Source organism: Oratosquilla oratoria, chromosome 15, assembly GCF_046742065.1.
Source record: "Oratosquilla oratoria isolate Oo_2021 chromosome 15, ASM4674206v1, whole genome shotgun sequence".
Classification (NCBI taxonomy): domain Eukaryota; kingdom Metazoa; phylum Arthropoda; class Malacostraca; order Stomatopoda; family Squillidae; genus Oratosquilla; species Oratosquilla oratoria.
Window position 1 is genome coordinate 5,635,734 of NC_134791.1, and position 17,967 is coordinate 5,653,700.

At 44.3% G+C, this 17,967-nt stretch overlaps 1 protein-coding gene across 12 annotated transcripts in view; it reads right to left on the reverse strand.

Annotated features, from left to right (window-relative positions):
* Window positions 1-17,967, reverse strand: part of Pkn (serine/threonine-protein kinase N) — a 365,893-nt gene that overhangs the window by 225,769 nt on the left and 122,157 nt on the right. For 6 of the 12 annotated variants that reach the window (XM_076198499.1, XM_076198498.1, XM_076198495.1 and 3 more), the window contains exons 1-3: window positions 10,598-12,176; window positions 1,588-3,348; window positions 717-821 (exon numbers count right to left, since the gene is read on the reverse strand). In XM_076198499.1, coding sequence (XP_076054614.1) covers window positions 717-821; window positions 1,588-3,348; window positions 10,598-12,172 — 3,441 coding nt within the window. In that variant the 5' untranslated portion in view covers window positions 12,173-12,176. Of the gene's footprint in view, window positions 1-716; window positions 822-1,587; window positions 3,349-10,597; window positions 12,177-17,967 lie in introns of those variants that run through there. The other 6 variants (XM_076198503.1, XM_076198501.1, XM_076198504.1 and 3 more) reach the window with 3 other exon arrangements.

Genomic DNA, 17,967 nt, shown 5'->3' on the forward strand with positions numbered 1-17,967 from the left:
GTATAGGAAAAGAGGTATTTCAGAAAAATTTGTCTGCAATGTTGCTGGCTTCATGCCAGCTGTCACATGTGGAGTTTGAGAAGGACAACTCTGGAACTTTCTATTGACATATAATGCTCGGCATAGTGCTGAGCATAATAATATTTCAATATTCACATCATATAGGGTACTGATGACATATATTATGTGATGTAAAATCAATATTTTAGAGAGTTTATTGACTTTTCTCTAGACTACAGTCACACAGCAATTGTCTCATGATTAGATACTAATCTCTACTTAAAACAAAAACCACCACTGAAAATTATTATCCACATGAACAAGTTGCTTAAACACGGCAAAGAAAACATGGACTGGTAGTGAACCATTTATTCCTGACACTTCGTCTACATTACATCAGGAATAAACACTTCACTCACAGTCCATGATTCCTTTGCCGTGTTTAAGCAAAATCCACCACTTTTAACCCTCTAAGGACTGAATTATTATTTTTTTTTAGATTTTTATTAAATTCATGTTTATCTTAAATGTTATAAACGTTTGCTGCATAAGTTCTTGCAGAATGAATCATACACTAGTTTGTGGCATACTTATTTTTTGCCATCCTGTACTTGTTTTACTGTTAATGGCATATATACAAAAACTTTTTTTGTGTGACCATATGGTCACGCTAGTCTTTCAAGGGTTAAGTTCAACACAAATCAAGCGTAACTTACCTCCCCTGCCATACGCGAGCCTGGAGGGAGTTCTCCTCTCAGTCTCTCGAGGGATAAACGGATCAAGTCCAACTTACTGCTGCTCTCCTCGAGCCGCTGTTGAGCCTGCAACATAACCACACAGCATTAGTCTCGGTAAACATTTCTCCGAACGAGCCTAAAATACTCCTACAACAAACCTGAACTACGCAAAGCCGTATACCTGGTGTAATCTTTATTCTATCTGGTCCACAGCACACACCACACGTCACCACCACCGCACTCAACACTGATCATGTTTAAGCAACTGCCGTCTTGCATAGCATATTGCAACTTGGTGTATGGAATTAGTCAAGGGCAGATGTATGCAATTATGTATGAGAGCGCGTGTGCAAAAAAAGGGAGAGTAAAAAAAAAATGTATCGATGCATGACACAGCAACACTAGAGGAAAACTCTGACGGCTAGCGCTGCATCCAGTGCACAGATCCGAGCTTACCTACAAGCAGGTGGGACGAGCTGTCGTCGCTACTACGGGATAGAGGGGGTCCTGTGTTAAAGCTGATGGGGGATGTTGACGAGTCATTCAAGTCGGACATTGACCAAGCGCGCAGGCGCCCTGGCAGCTGTCCCGATGCTTCAGAGGCTATTGAGGCAGCCGTACAACTGTTGCAAGAGCACATGGGGTTGCGTGGAGGCCCAAAGTGGATTCCGCGTCTCAGAGGAATGGAGCGTGACTCACCAAACATTTCGGGACGAACAAACTTTCTGTCACTCGGACAGCACTCACGACGGCTCTCCCCTCTCACAGAAACCACGGGAACTGTCTGACTGCCAAAAGGAAATCTTGCAATATTGCGGAAGAAACCAACATTGATTAACCTTCCACCCACCGTTGTGGTAGGAACTGGAGCGCTGGTCGGTTGCTGCCTCTGCTCGTGACTTGGCTTCTCCTTCTCAGGCTGCACGGGCGTGACACAGAGACGTGAAGACGAAGGACGACGTTTAATTGTGCTGAAAGGATCCGCACAAACTGGCAGTGGAGACCGAGGCTTCTCATAGAGAGAGGGAATGTCCTCGCAAGAAGGGGATTTTCTCACTATCGACCCAATCAGGTCTCTCCTGTCGCCTTTAGGAGAAGATTCCCTCCCGGGTTTCTTTTGAGCAGATGAATTGTGTCGACTTAACGACTTTAAAATCTCTTTAATTTCTTTGAGATTAATGGAATCACGTCGTGATTCCGACTTCTCGGAACTTTGTTTTTCGGGAGAACTGGGCGAGTCCGGCACTTCAGTTTGCTTTTTATGAGTTTTGAAAAATTTGAAGGACTCGCTCAATCCTCCACGTGACTCACTACTAACACTTTTCATGGAATGCCTCCTGGAGATACTGGATTCCCTCTCGGAGGACTTGCCAGATGAAGCAGACCGACTTCCCTTTGAGCTAGAAAGGTCGAGGCCTTCTATCGACCGTTGAGAATCTCGTTTCCTTACACCACTCGACTCTAATCGAGCAGACAATCTGGATGACGGCCGGTCTCCAGCTGATCTTAACGACATGCTCCGACTCAAGGACTTCGATATGACCTTTAAATCTTCCTTCGAGAAGTCACTGAATGCCGGGAGTCTGGAAAGCTCAGTGACGTTGACGGGAGTGGTGCTGTGCGACCTTTCCTCCTCTAGTTGTTGACGTCTCTGGAAGGGCTCGCGAAACCTTTCCTCCCTACCCTTCAGGAGATACCTTCGTCTTTCGAGGTGCGGGGATTTCCAAGGCTTCTGCGGTGCACCGTGGCCATTTTGTTGCGCTCCTACTCCACCCGTCACCTCGGTGGTCTCCGAATCACCTTCGTAAAAGGCTTCACGAAGGGATTCCCTAGATAATGCCGAGGACATTCGAGAGTCTCTGTCGCTCGTGAAATGCGGTGTTGAAGTTTCAAACTCGCTGCCCCTCCACGACAAGACCGAGGAGGGCATCTCGTTACCCCAAGGGTCCCCGCGGCCCTCATGTGGACTACTGGCATACGAGACACTCGACAAGCTGCTGTGTGGTCTGTCCACTTCTCGCACAGCGTCGACTGCTGGTAAAATGGGTTTTAGGCCAGGTAATGAACACGGCCTCTGAGGTCCTTTGGCCGCCTTCTGCTGCATCTCGACATCTTCCCGAGATGGCATCGGGATTGGACTGCTCACCTCGTGAGGCCTAATAGACGAAACAGGAATGGGTGATGACGGCAGAACACTAGGCGAGTCCACCTGGTGAGGTAGGGGTGGCGGTGAGGCTGAGAGCGGAGACGTGTCGTCTGTGATGAATGCTGGCCTCCGACTTGGGTGACTGTCCGTAATTTTTGGTTTAGAATAGACGAAACCGGAAGAGCCTTCTTGTACCGGACGTTCACTTTTACGGGCAAGGTTCACTTCAGTCTTCCTGTGCTGCTTCGACCCCAGAGCTACGACGGCGTGAGGTCTTCTTGGGATGGAGTCCAGGCTCTCCGTGGATCCGCTTGAGCTATACGTTGACGATTCGGGATCTGAAGAGCTGCAGTACACATCGATGTGGATGGTCCGCGGTCGGGTTCTTCCTTTGGCTGCGGCTCTGCTGCCCTTCCTGCACACCTGCGGACCGCCATGCTGCTGCTGCTGATGCTGTTGCTGCTGCTGCATCCCGGACACGGAATCATTAGACAATGTATCCTGTATTTACACACATGAACATATAAACAAAGAGGTATGGCTTCTCTATGCACAAGAAGAACCGTTCTATTTCAATGCTGACGCAAGCTAAGTGAAAGACACAGTTGGAGGGACACAAGTCACAGTGACGGAAGGTTCCTAAGATACATGCATCTTCCTCGGAGTAAAATGGAATAGAAAGGAAACGGAAACTTCCTGTCCATTGAACCATGAATAACCTTTACAAGCATATCACATTTACAAATATATCTTAAGAAACTTTGCAGATGCATGTAAAAAAAAAAAAGCCATGGGGAGCAAAATAGAATTACGAGCAAGCCCTTCTAAAGCAAGTAACACACCGCTTGATCGGTTACAACTTACAACTTTCTCAAGCCAAAACATGCATATGCTCAAGAAAAACGTATTTTCTTGGGACAATACGAATGCTCAAGAAAAATGTACTTTCTCAGAATATAACACAAATGCTTGAGAAAGAAACGTTGAAACTGGTCAAGCAGTGCATCACTCTCCTAGTAAATGTTATTCAAAAGTCCCACGTTCCCTCATCTTCAGAACAATGTTTTACAATACTATATCCTTAGTATGAACTGCAGTTAAATATTTCCATAGAATCAAATCTTAGGCACTGTAACAACAAGCACATGTGATATGTATCTGTAACATCAAGCCTAAATAGTATACAATATACTTCAAATCTATTATTTAATGCTTAGACCATGTAAGCTACACTGAAGGACTGTCAAGACATTACTATATACAACCTAAGCACATACTCTGTTTAAATGTATTTCATTTATTGATATCTATGTACATAAACGTGTATTTCTTCTACCAACACTACCCTACTACAATGCAGTCAAGACAAAAAAATTAATGAAAAGGACCATCAGTGTTGCGAAACACAGATCCCCGTTGTTCAATCCTACAGTCAACACTCCAAACTTCACTGAATTCCCCAAGACATCAACTCAAAGGAGAAATCCCTCTCATCACATCCAAGAAATAGCACAAACACAGAGTATAACCACAGAATGAAATTGTCCTTGATGCAATCACCATGACGCCAACATAGAATAACAACCTACACGACACTACTCAAGCCTTACCTCAACAAAGGGACAATATCTCTTCATTGAGTGACTTGTGGGCCAATCCATTGGCAGCTGCCAGTGACCTGGGAACTGTGGGTCTTCTGCAAGAGAGACCTGGGGAAATGGACGGACGGATTGTCCACACATCCTTTTCCTACATTTCTCTGTATCGACTCCACATTCATTTCTTAAGTTTTCATCCTCAAACTTGATGACTTCTGTCTGTAGCACCTTCCTAATCCATGTTTCCTCCCCCTCCATACACACTAAGCTCCTCTTCGTGAACGTGTTCAAACGACCAACATCCTATCAAGCTCAACTGTTACACCGATTGACGAGTTCAACACCATATGAGGACGGAGCCTTTATTTGTACGACGTTTCGCTTATTACAGCTTTTCCAAGTACTTGAAAAAGATGTAATAAGCGAAACGTCGTACAAATAAAGGCTCCGTCCTCATATGGTGTTGAACTCGTCAATCTTGTCGGCAACTGCCACTTTAATGAAAAAAAGAACTGTTTACACCCACATACACATCCTCCCTTTCCAACCACACTCTTCTCTTCATCCTATATACACAATGATACAGACACCTTACAGTTATACACGAATTTAAGATCAACCTAGACACTGCGAGATACAGAGATGGGACACCACGAGCATAGCTCCCCTTCCCGTAAGATACATCTAGGTAAATACCTATGGGGTACAAGTGACTAAATTACTCTAGCAATCAGAGAGCGAGAAAATAATTGACAAAAATATTACAATGTTTCACTGGAAATGCAACACACTTAAATTTTCTACAGCCTAAATTCCCTCTGTGTCTTATATGGGACAAGTCACCTACATCTCTCTTAACATTAAGAATTTAGAAAATGTTGAATTAACTCAGAGTGAAAGAGAGGTAAAGGACCAATCAAATACTTATGTTAATCATAGGAATCAACAATTCTAAATTACTTTAACAACTCCATAAGCAGAGTCTAATCTCATGGTCTCGCTTTTGTCAATATAAAGTATAATTCACTGCAATGTACTGCATAGTTCATAGTTGGACAATGCTTATAGATCATCTGCACAACATCCATTCTGTAACCAATCTTACAATGGAGCAATATATCAATTTCCATTCACAAAAAAACACTTTTACTTGAACATACAAACTGCATAATCCATAGCAAGAACACAGTACTGTGCAAATCAGTTTTAATACACAAGGGAGATCTGTCTCATATGTACTCGTTTCTAGAAACTAATGACAATAGCAATTTTTTAGAAAATATAATACAAAACTACCCTTGACTAATCCAACTGTGTCAGATGCACGAAGCTCGTCAACTTTCTTCCGTTTGTACGTGAATGTGATCAAAATTGAATATAGTGACAATCACAATACCATACAATAACCTTTTACTCTGAAGCTATCAATCTGTAATATGATCACAAAAGTACCATACTTTACGACAATTTCACTCCATCCTTAATCCGTTAGTGATGTGTACATACCAAATCTCACTAACCGTACTTTCATACTTTGCCAAATTGGTCATGTCCTCATTTTTTAATGAAACGGTTCTTCAAGATGCCTAGATATACCTACTTCTACATTCTAAATATATTGCATTAAAGAACTATAGTTTATCAAGCCTAGAGAGAAGATCTTAGTGTAGAAATTCCACTCTGAAGCTTGAAATTCATCACAGGGCAGAAGTTGCAAGTTGCGGACATGCAACCTAAATTGATTACAATTCCACCGAGCAGCAACAATGCAACTCGAGGCTGAATACAATTTAGCTGCGAGCTGCAACAACGAAACTCGAACACTACATCACAATGAGTACCAGGGCAGTGTAAATTCAGTCTCGTAGTAGGATAAAGCAATGCAACCATTTCAAGTACGTAAATTGTATTGCAGCTTCATGATCATTCCACTCAATAATTTTTTTTCACATGACATTCCATGCATCTGTATTTAATTAACAAGTTTGCCGAGTCAATGAAATCATGCAATTCGAAACACATTTACTTTGTGGTATTTAACTTTCTCCATGCAAATCACAATTCCTACACTTTCCGCAGAAAAATAATTTCACTTGGCCAAGAAAATCCCATGCACAGTGAATAGCGTTCAACCCTACTCGATTAACCGTTGCTCAACTTTTCGTGAATGCTTGGCCTGCTACCAGGCGATCTAATTCAGTCAAGAAAAACTACTTGTGAGATGAAAGGCCTACAAATGTAAATACGTTTTCCAAGGACTTATTGATGAACATAAAAATTAAAAAATATGTAAAACAAAAATAAATAAATCAATAAAATAATGACACAAAATAAAATAAAAAAGGGGAGGCTTGACTCATCTTTTATTCAGTGGCAACTTGCGACAATTTTATTTATTTATTAATTTTTTATCTATTTATTAAATCTTTTTTTTTTTTTTTTTTGGTGGCTGTACTAAAAACACACGACACAGTTATGCATAGTTATGACACTTATGACACGCTCAACATTCCCCACACATTCTCTGTAGCTACAACCACTGTATCCCTAAAGAACACGGTATAAGGAATGTTGTTCGTATTGACTGTCATATGCTTACCCCACCCCACCCCTGCTGAGATAACCCAAGCCTTCGTGTATTGTGGTACCTATTATCTAACAGACTGTATTTCCATAAAGTTATTCTGAATCTTATGTTTACTATTTACTAGATGTAATATTATCAGTCTTTTTTTCGTTGATGCCTATTTTATTCATCTTTAGGATAACTTTCTTGGTAGTGATGCGATTTCTTTTTCTTCATCACCCTGCCAATAATAATTAATTAATCAAAATAATGTTAATCCTCACTATTATAGGCAACTCACAACAGCAACTACAAATTAAGAGTTTATTCTCAAAAATAATTTTTAATTTGCAATGTGAATACGAAATAAAAGCAATCCCTTTTCAGCAATAGCCAATATGCAAGACTAGTAAGTACTAAAACAATTTCTTTAATACTAAAATTTTGTATGAAATTTCCATTTATTAACGCTATACTTCCAATATACGTAATACTGTGTCCACAAAAATGTGACGACTACACTTCCTGATCAACAAGAAACGAATCAAAGTTAAAACTTGTTTTAAGCAAATGCTTCCAAACATGATTCAAAAACGAGTTTTTGAAGGTCAACCACCGGCACAATATTATTACTTTTCGCGCTCAGCACGCCTACCAACTGAATAAAATGAAATATAGTTCACGACAAAACATTCAAAGTGCACCATCATACTTGGAATAAAGTATGTTGTAAATACTTTCTACAATTTCTATACGAAAAAAAAAAAATATTTCAACAATGTGCACAAGAATTTCACGAGACGCTTATCAATCTGTTAGTTCGTTGAGTAGAAACGACTTCGGTTACAATATATATTTATATTTTTAATCCAAAATACCAATTCATCTTTGCGTCATATGCAGAGAAGTTCAATAACGCAATATGAGAAGTTAAATTTATACGTATATTGGACACGATACTAAAATGTTCTTAGGGAAAAACAGATTAATGAAACCGAAGTCACTTTCCAGATATTCGAAATCACAACAGTTTCACGCGAATCGTCCCACCGTGGAGTGAAGTTAGTTTGAAGCAAGGAAGCTACATTCTGCTAATGAAGCTTTATTTTTCTTCTTAAATTGACGCAATCCGACGATTTCCGTGCCGTGCCAAGTCGACATAAAAACACAATTACCGTGACGAACACATTCTGCGGATTTTCCAAAAGGAATTTCCCGTGTGACGTCATGTCGCCATTGTTTGTGCTAAAATATAAAGTTATGGCGCACAGCCTGGTAAACTGTACAGATAAATAAATATATAAGCATAAATATTTAAGTTTTTGGCAAAATTCTGACTTATTTTGCTTAGTCTGCAATTTCTATTTCTGTTTTCTATTTGATTATTAATTATATGTAAACTATAATGATGAAAATTTACTGTTGTTGACATGCTGACTGAAATATATGGCACACAATGCAGTTACTTTGCTTCTATGCATTTTATATGACGTCCACATTCCGTAGACTTTTGTAACAAACTCGCGCGTACACACACACACACACGAAATCTTCAAAGCTAAATAAATTACGCTCTCAATATTCATTTCATTTTCCTGGTGATAATAATTTAAATCAATTGTTTGTATGATTTACTGTGCAATAAATCGTCAAGTCTAATCTATTTTGTTCTCTATTTCATCTTACTAATTCATTTATCTATTTTCTATTATTTCATGTTATTATTATTATTTTAACTTTTTATTTATTTGCTTATTTAATTATTTTGCAAAAGAACTACCTTAATCTGCAGCATTTTTTCAACAATTTTCATCCTGGCTACTCTTCGTGGATTTTATTCAAAGTGCAAGAGGATTTATATGAAAAAACACTACACCACCTATTTTTTTTAATTAACACATTTATATTATTTATTTGTTTACTATAATACAATTCTATTTTGTAAATATATTACATCTATTCACCGATTATAACGAGCTGTGTGTGTGTGTGTGTGTGTGTGTGTGTGTGTGTGTGTGTGTGTGTGTGTTTAATAAGAAACACTGGTGACTTGTGTTCGATTATGCAGGAGTGACCACTGGGAAAGAGAAACTAAACGGAGCAGATCGCTTTCGTATAGTACATCCAGTGCAAATTACTATACATGTACTAAACAATGAAGATGTAATAATTATACGAAAGCGTTTTGCTTTGTTTAGTTACTCTCTCCCAGTGGTCAATCTTGCACGCACACACGCACACACACACACACGCACGCACACACACACGCACGCACACACACACACACACACACATATATATATATATATATATATATGCATGCCAAGGGCTTTTTCCCCTTACAAGAGAGGTAGCCAAACTTAAGGGCATAAATCCACTCCCACCCATTTCATCCCCACATACTCCACTCCCATTCACCACCCCTCCCTCCCTCTTTTCTTGGCTCCTGGATGACGAGAGAAATTTTTAGCTGTCGCCAGGTGATTTTATTCATGAGCCCACATTCCCTTCTGTACCGGTTGACCCTTTCCATTTTATCCCGACTGCCGCCAAGTGATTCCATCACCCTCTCATCTCTGTGGCACCAGCAAAGGCGTTGTTTCCTTTATGCCCACAGGGTGAACAAAAGCTTTTGTTCACAAACGTTCCGGTGCCAAGGGCCTGGCGCCAAAGTTTGGCGGCAATCCAACCAAAGCCTAATTGTTGCCTGAATCGCCAACTTCAATAATTTTTATTTATTTATTTATTCATTTATTTATTCATTTTTCTGGTTTCGTACTTTGAAAAATAATATGAAATTTCTTAATATATTTTTCGACTGTGTTCTTTGAAAAAAAAATGTATTTCATAATTAAATTTTGTTGCTTCTGTACGTTGAAAAATAAAAAGGAGAATTTATTTCTTTTAATATGTTCATCGATTTTGTAATTTTGAAAATTAATAGAGAAATATTTTTCCACCTATTTTTTTGTTTGCTATAATCACAGTCTGTACTTTAAAAACTGTACACCTTTATCTAATTTGTACTTGTGTGCACATATATACACACACACGCACCTAAGCATTCTCTATCGTATATCATTTTCATTTCAAAAATACTCAAAAGAACCAAATTGGCAACTTCAGGGATAAGAAAAAAAATACTACAAATATTTCATGCAGGTTACCTCACAAGGCCACCTATTTACTATTAGAAAAAATATATATCTAAACATAAACAATATGTACATATGAGATCCATATTGAAATACACATGAAAGAATTTATTGAGTGGAAGAAGTTTTGATAGCTGCTCGTTAATATATTTTATAATATATATATATATATATATATATATATATATATATACACTTTATTCTGGCTGCCGCCGAGTTATTTTATTCACCCGAGAGGAACCTTCGACTTACGAAGAGACCTCTGGTTGCATCACCTCCTACTGACGACGGAGGAACTACGGGGCCTGGCCTCGATGTGGGTGCTCTGCCCAAGTTAGTGATGACCAAAGGGTTATGGCACCACCACCACCTCCTCCTCCTCCTCTCTGGCGTACCTGACACCCGCTGGTACCCGCTGCTGATGCCATATATCCGCTGGCAGCTGCTCCCATGCGCGGCACCCGACGTCCTCCTCCTCCTCTTCCTCCTCCTCCTCCTTCGTCCACAGCTGCGGCGGGGGAGGAGGCTCGTGGCGGGGACGTATGTTGTTGTTTGTGTTGTTGCCGGTGTTGTTTATGATGCTGGTGTTTGTGCGACGACTTCTGTTTAGCGTCGTCATGGTGGACCACTCGACGGAAGAGCCGGGGGGAGGGCGTCCGGGACCTCGGCCTGCTGGAGGGAGGCCCCAGCAGGTGCTTGGGCGCCCCTTGCGAGGACGAAATCTCCCGGTCTTTGTGTTCCTTCCGATGGGAAGGACCACGCCCCTCGTCCTCGTAGGCACAGTGGGAGTTGAAAGTCCGGGTGGAGGACGCGTGCACCGGGGCGTGGACCTCGCGGCCCCGGGGGGCCCCCATGACGGCCCCTTCGGCAGCAGCGGCGCAGACGGAGCAGTAGTGCTGGCCGAGATGCGAACAGAGATGACACGCGCGCTCCTGGGTCAAGGAGGACACGAGGTTGAAGAGCGTGGAGCAGTGGTGGCAGGGGCAACACGGGGGGCTCAAGCAACAACTCCGGGGGGCAGGGGCGCGGAGGTCGTGGAGATCCCCGGCAGCGTGGCGGTGCGGCGACGCCGAGGTCGGCTCGGGTTCCTCGTGGTGAGTTGGGAAGCGAGCTTGGTCCCTGGCGTGCACCCGGGCCGACCCTGGCAGCGTCTGGGCCGCCCCCGGAAGAGGGCCGCCCGTCCACGCGCCCTCGCCCCGGCGGTCCTGGCGCCCCGTGTGGTGGAACTCGTGGGGGCGGGGCTGCTGCTGCTGCTGACCCCGGCTCCCGTTCTCGTTGTTCTGGAGAACGATGTGCGCCGTGCTCTTGCACCTCCGCCCGTAGGGACGCTGCGCAGAGGGCTTCCCCTCCGCGCCCCGGTCGAGACTCCCTGAGAATGTGGAGCTGCGCCCCGCGGCGGCAGCGGCGGCCGACGTCGTGGGGACCCAAGTGGCGGACTTCGCGGACATCTTCTCGAGAGGTCGCCCTCGGGTGGGCTGCGACTCGGCCGGGCGCGGCTGCTGCTGCTGCGCGTGCGAGGAGACGAAGGCACTTGAGGAGCAGTAGGCACAAGGTGGCACTGTGCCTCTCCTCCCATCTCCCGCCGGAGTACCACCACCACCACCACCACCTCCACCTCCTCCTTCGAATCCGACACTGCCCTCCCTCGCCCCTCCCGTAGGCTTGTGGGCGTGCGGCGGGCTCTTCGTCGGAGCGTTGTAGGTCATACTCAGGCCCTGACGGTCACACGTGATGGAGCACTCGGCCCCAGGGCCATTCCAACGCCACTCCTCCGTCGGCTCTGCGGTGGAGGAGGAGGAGGCGGTGGTGGATGAGACGCGCGGGGTGGGGCCCGTCGCCGCTGAGGTAGTCGTGGCGGTGGCGCCTGGCGCCATGGACGGAGTGCCGAACGTGAAGTGAGCCTGAAGGGTGAGCTCCCTCGAGTAAAGGGGCGTCGGCCCCTTGGGTACGGGGTCCTTGGACGGATCCATGTTTCTTCACTGTCTAATAACGATAACACTAGAGCTGCTTTCTAGAATGCATTAGTCCCACATCGACGATATTTAATAGAAAAAAAACACGAAATTTTTGGTTAAAAAAAAAAAAAAAATCAAAAAATTGATAAAAATCGAAAATTTTGATAAAATCGAAAATTTTGATAAAAAAAAAATCCGTTAACATCGGGGAGACACTCACTGGAAGCGTTCTCTCGACCAACGGCATTCGTCCTCCCACTCGAACTCACACACACTTAAAAGTCTCAGCAGTTGTTGAGGAGGAGCCGAATGAGGAAGGCGTCGACGGAGGAGTGCCCGTAGCACCAGTGGAGGAGCAGCACGAGGACCTGGAGGAAGATGAGGGGCACCGTCGCGCCGGACGGGTCCTGCAGCTCGAGGTGCCTGTGCTGCTGCTGCAGGAGAAGAGGAAGGGTGGCGGAGACTTCGGCCGGAGATCGAGGTAGCCCCTCGAGGGGGAACCCGGCTGCAGCCTCGACCCCGAAGCCGCCTGCTGCTTCAGGCCATCCCATGGTGGGAGGGTCTTCGACGGCCCCTGCGCGCGCAAGGGGGGACTTCGGCGAAACCTTCTTCAGGAGCTGGCGACGGAGAGGATCCTGGGTCCTCTCGTCATGACTTCGGGCCAAGACCCAAGAGGCACGATCTCATACTCGAAGTGTCTCTCTGAAAGGAACTCGCCTGCAAACACAACGCAAGTTACACTTCGACGAAGAACCAAAACAAAGGACGACCGTGTCGGCGAAGACGTAATAGTGCACAACCTCTTCCAGTTACTCAATATATTTTTTTTGTGCTGTGCTTGCTACAAATCCTTTCTCTCCTTCCCGAAGATGGTGCAAAAGGCTTCAGAAAACGGTGCTGTGGTGATGGTGCCGTGGTGCAAGAGGCGTGTACGCTCAGCACCCACAGACCAAGCGTTTTGATACCCGACAGACGGAGACGCGCGTTTATAAGGCGGCGGAGACCGCGCGGTGAAGCAATCGGTGGAGGTGGAGTAGTGGAGGAGGAGGAGTAGGAGGTGGTTGGTTGGTGGTGGTGGTGGCGACAGTGTTGATGGTGATAGTGGTAGTGGTGATAGTGGTGAGGTAATAGTAATAGTGGTGGTGGTAGTAATAGGTGGTGGAGATGGTAGAGGGTGTGGAGGTTGTGGTGGTGGAGATTGTGGTAATAATAGTGGTAGCAGTGGTGGTGGTGGTGATGGATGTGGTGGTGATTATGATGGTAACAAATCTCACGATTTCATTTCAAAGCTCCTCCCACCAATCCACATATTCCTCCACCTCTTCCTCCTCTATTATTAATATGCACTCCACGTTCCACTCGCTAAACAAAACAATACGATGACGACACTGACCCGAGAGAGAGAGAGAGAGAGAGAGAGAGAGAGAGAGAGAGAGAGAGAGAGAGTGAGAAGGGGGGAAGAGTGAAAGAGAGAAGGGGGAAGAAAGAGAGGGAAAGAGAGGGAAAGCGGGAGTATAAAATCATGAGGATGGATGGATGAATGGATGGATGGGAATATGAGAGAGAGAAAGAGAGAGGGAGGGAGGGAGAGAGAGAGAGAGAGAGAGAGAGAGAGAGAGAGAGAGAGAGAGAGAGAGAGAGAGAGAGAGAGAGAGAGAGAGAGAGAGAGAGAGAGAGAGAGAGAGAGAGAGAGAGAGAGAGAGAGAGAGAGACGGGGGGGGGGGTGGTTGGAGGTTTGGGTCCAAAGAGTGTCATTTCCTTACAGGATACGACTAGCTGGCTAGCTGGGTGTGACGCAAGGCAAGGCTAAGCGAAGCGAGGCGAAGCCAGCTCACCATTTGTTTTGGTCCCTCGTGCTCGACAAACACAATACAACCAATGACGTGTCAGTCACAAGATCATGAATTGCCTTCCTACGGCCGAAGCAGTCACCTTTGACCTACGGCGACTCCGGCAAGGAGGTGCTGTTGTAGTTGTTGTTGTTGGTGGTGGTGCTGGTGGTAGTAGTGATAGTGTTGGTAGTAGTAGTGGTATTGGTGGTAGCTTTTATTGATGGTGGTAGCAGTAATAATAGTAGTAGTAATAGTAGTAGTAGTAGTAGTAGTAGTAGTGGTGGTAGTGGTTGTAAGTAGTAAATAGTAGTGGTGGTAGAGGATGGTGGTGATAGTGGGGGTGGTGGTAGTAGTAGTAAGTAGTAGTAGTAGTAGTAGTGGTAGTAGTTGGTGGTCCCGATCATCCACGAATGGAAAACCTTGAATATTATTATTCAAGCTAACGGATTGCTTTGACCTCGTCTGACCCGAGCTCCGTTCTACCCAGACCACACTTTTATTATCCATTTATTTTTATCTATCATTATACTTATTCAATTATCAATTTATTCTGTACTTATTCATTCATATATCTATTTACTTTCTCATTTATTCAAGTGCCTTTGTTCAACTTTTCATTTCGCTCTGCGAGGCGGATAAACATGATAACTTTTGTCACAGTTCGAAGATTAAAGACAACTCCTCACCTCTTCCCTTCCCCCTTCCTCAGTGTCAGTTCCCACGCGGTCATCACGTGAACAGTGCCCCCCTCCCCCCCCTTGCCCACACACCCCGGGGGGGCCCCATGAGATCTCTAACCCACTAAGAGCTTTGGTCACATTGAAATAATTTATTATTTCCTTACGCCAGACGATTTTATTAAGGTTAGAAGGGACCCTACAGATGCTGAAAGATCATTAAATATTTACACAATACCTGGTTCTTGATCACTGTTCCTACAAACGTCAATAATAGCGTGAAATGCGGATGGAAATATCAAGAGATGCTGCAAAGGTCTCTTGTTTACCTGTTCATGCGCGCTAAACATATCGACATAACGTCATGTCGCTCTCAACCACTGACCAAGAGAGAACGACATGACGTCACATCGCTCTCCACCGTTCATCAAGACAAAGCGACATGACGTCACATCGCTCTCGACTCTTCATCAAGACAGAGCGACATGACGTCACATCGCTCTCGACTCTTCATCAAGACAGAGCGACATGACGTCACATCGCTCTCGACCGTTGATCAAGACAGAGCGACATGACGTCACATCGCTCTCGACCGTTGACCAAGACAGAGCGACATGACGTCACATCGCTCTCGACTCCATCAAGACAGAGCGACATGACGTCACATCGCTCTCGACCTTTGATCAAGACAGAGCGACATGACGTCACTCCTAAGCCCCGCCCTCCTTTGTCACGTGATCAGCATGTTGTACCCTGACTTCGCAGGCAACAGCGATAGCGTTCAGGACGTTTTCGACACACGTGTCGCTACATGACGTCATAGGATTATCACGACGACTTTATCGTCTCAGTGTTAATCACCAACGCCGGATATTGCGCTAAACACATCTCTCGCCCCAGTTGCACCTCCCTGGACCCTTTGTGCTAGGGTAGCCAGCTACCACCTATTATCAACAACCCATGCTGACATGAAACGAGATAAAACGTAAATAAAAATAAAATGTACAAATAGCGGGGTAACAGTGCCAAAAAATATTTCATCGAGAATAAAAAAAAAAAAGAACAAAAGGCGTACGTCATGGCCAAATTCTTACAGACACAGACACACACACACAGCTGAAGGAGTGTTTGGAGTGAGGGAAATTATTGGGATACCAGAGAATGAGAGAATAGGAGAGAGAGAGAGAGAGAGAGAGAGAGAGAGAGAGAGAGAGAGAGAGAGAGAGAGAGAGAGAGAGAGAGAGAGAGAGAGAGAGAGAGAGAGGGGGGGGGCAGTTTGGGCAAGCCAAGAGAACAGGAAGAACTGCCAGCCAGTCAGGCCTTAGTAGCAACGAGTTTTACCAGCGTTTCTATCCTTGTTTAAGAATAACAACAGTTGGGGGGGGGAGTGGAGTCGTTAAGCATTGAAGAGTCCTATCTCTCGGCCGGTAACCAGCGCTTCTATCTTTCTCTGTCTATTGATAAAATCGTCTGTCCTTTAATCCGTTTGTCTGTGTTTGCCTGTCAGTCTGTCTATGTAGGTAAAGTCGATTGTCTCTCTGTCACTAAAATTGCCCGTCTACCAGTCTGTCCTTCCATCGTCTATCCTTCTATCAGTCGTCCGCCTGTCTGTCTGTCGCTAAGGGCTTCTGTCTACCCGTCTATCTCTCCTGTTGCCTTCCCCCCCCTTCCCTCCCACCCATTTATACAAAGAAATCAAGCGGAACTAATTATTACTTGTGTGTGTGTGTGTGTGTGTGTGTGTGTGTGTGTGTGTGTGTGTGTGTGTGTGTGGTGCGCGTGTGACCTGTGGGTCATGTATCAACATCGCTGTCAGATATTAAATTCAGGAATAAAAAAGCTGGTGAATTGTTGGTGAAGAAATACAATTGCGGTCGACAAATCGCAAACTTCGTAAACTATGAGTATAAATTTCGTAGGAAACAAAAATAAATAAATAAAATAAAATAGAATAAAATAAAACACACACACACACACATGTATACACACACACACACATATATATATATATATATATATATATATATATATATATATATATTGACGTAGACTCCACGCCTCTGAGATGAGTGTTGAGGTTAATATACACGAAGAGAGAAACGACGCCATAAAGAGACTTGGGGCGGAGTCCATCTTGAATCTGACTGGGAGATCCCAGCTGCGTTACAATAGCCAAATGAAGAGGAGAGAGCCCTTGGCCATATAAAGAGGAGAGAGCTATTGGCTAATAGAGAGGAAAGAGCTATTGACTAAAAGAGAGGAGAAAACCCTTGGCCATGTAAAGAGGAGAGAGCCCTTGGCCATATAAAGAGGAGAGAGCCTTTGACAATATAAAGAGGAAAGAGAGCCCTTGACCACATAAAGAGGAGAGAGATTCCTTGGCCATAAAAAGAGGAGAGAGCTATTGGCCATATAAAGAGGAGAGAACCCTTGGCCATATAAAGAGGAGAGAGACCTTGGCCATATAAAGAGAAGAGAGCCCTTGGCCATATAAAGAGAAGAGAGCCCTTGACAATATAAAGAGGAGAGAGAGCCCTTGACCACATAAAGAGAGAGATTCCTTGGCCATATAAAGAGGAGAGAGCCCTTGTCCATATAAAGAGGAGAGAGCCCTTGACAATATAAAGAGGAAAGGGAGACCTTGACCACATAAAGAGGAGAGAGATTCCTTGGCCATATAAAGAGGAGAGAGCCCTTGGCTATATATAGAAGAGAGAGCCCTTGGCCATATAAAGAGGAGAGAGCCCTTGACAATAAAAAGAGGAGAGAGAGCCCTTGACCACATAAAGAGGAGAGAGATTCCTTGGCCATATAAAGAGGAGAGAGCCCTTGGCTATATATAGAAGAGAGAGCCCTTGGCCATATAAAGAGGAGAGAGCCCCTGGCTATATATAGAAGAGAGAGAGCCCTTGGTCAAATAAAGAGGAGAGAAAGCCCTTGTCCATGTAAAGAGGAGAGAACCCTTAGCCATATATAGAAGAGAAAGAGCCCTTGGCCAAATAAAGAGAAGAGATTCCTTGGCCATGAAAAGAGGAGAGAGCCATTGGCCACATAAAGAATAGAGAGAACTTGGCCAAATAAAAAGGAGAGAGATTTCTTGGCCATGGAAAGAGGAGAGAGCCCTTGGCCATATAATGAAAGAGAGACCCTTGACCATATAAAGAGGAGCGAGCCCTTGACAACATAAAGAGGAGAGAGATTCCTTGGCCACATAAAGAGGAGCGAGCCCTTGACAACATAAAGAGGAGAGAGATTCCTTGGCCACATAAAGAGGAGAGCCCTTGATCACATAAAGAGGAGA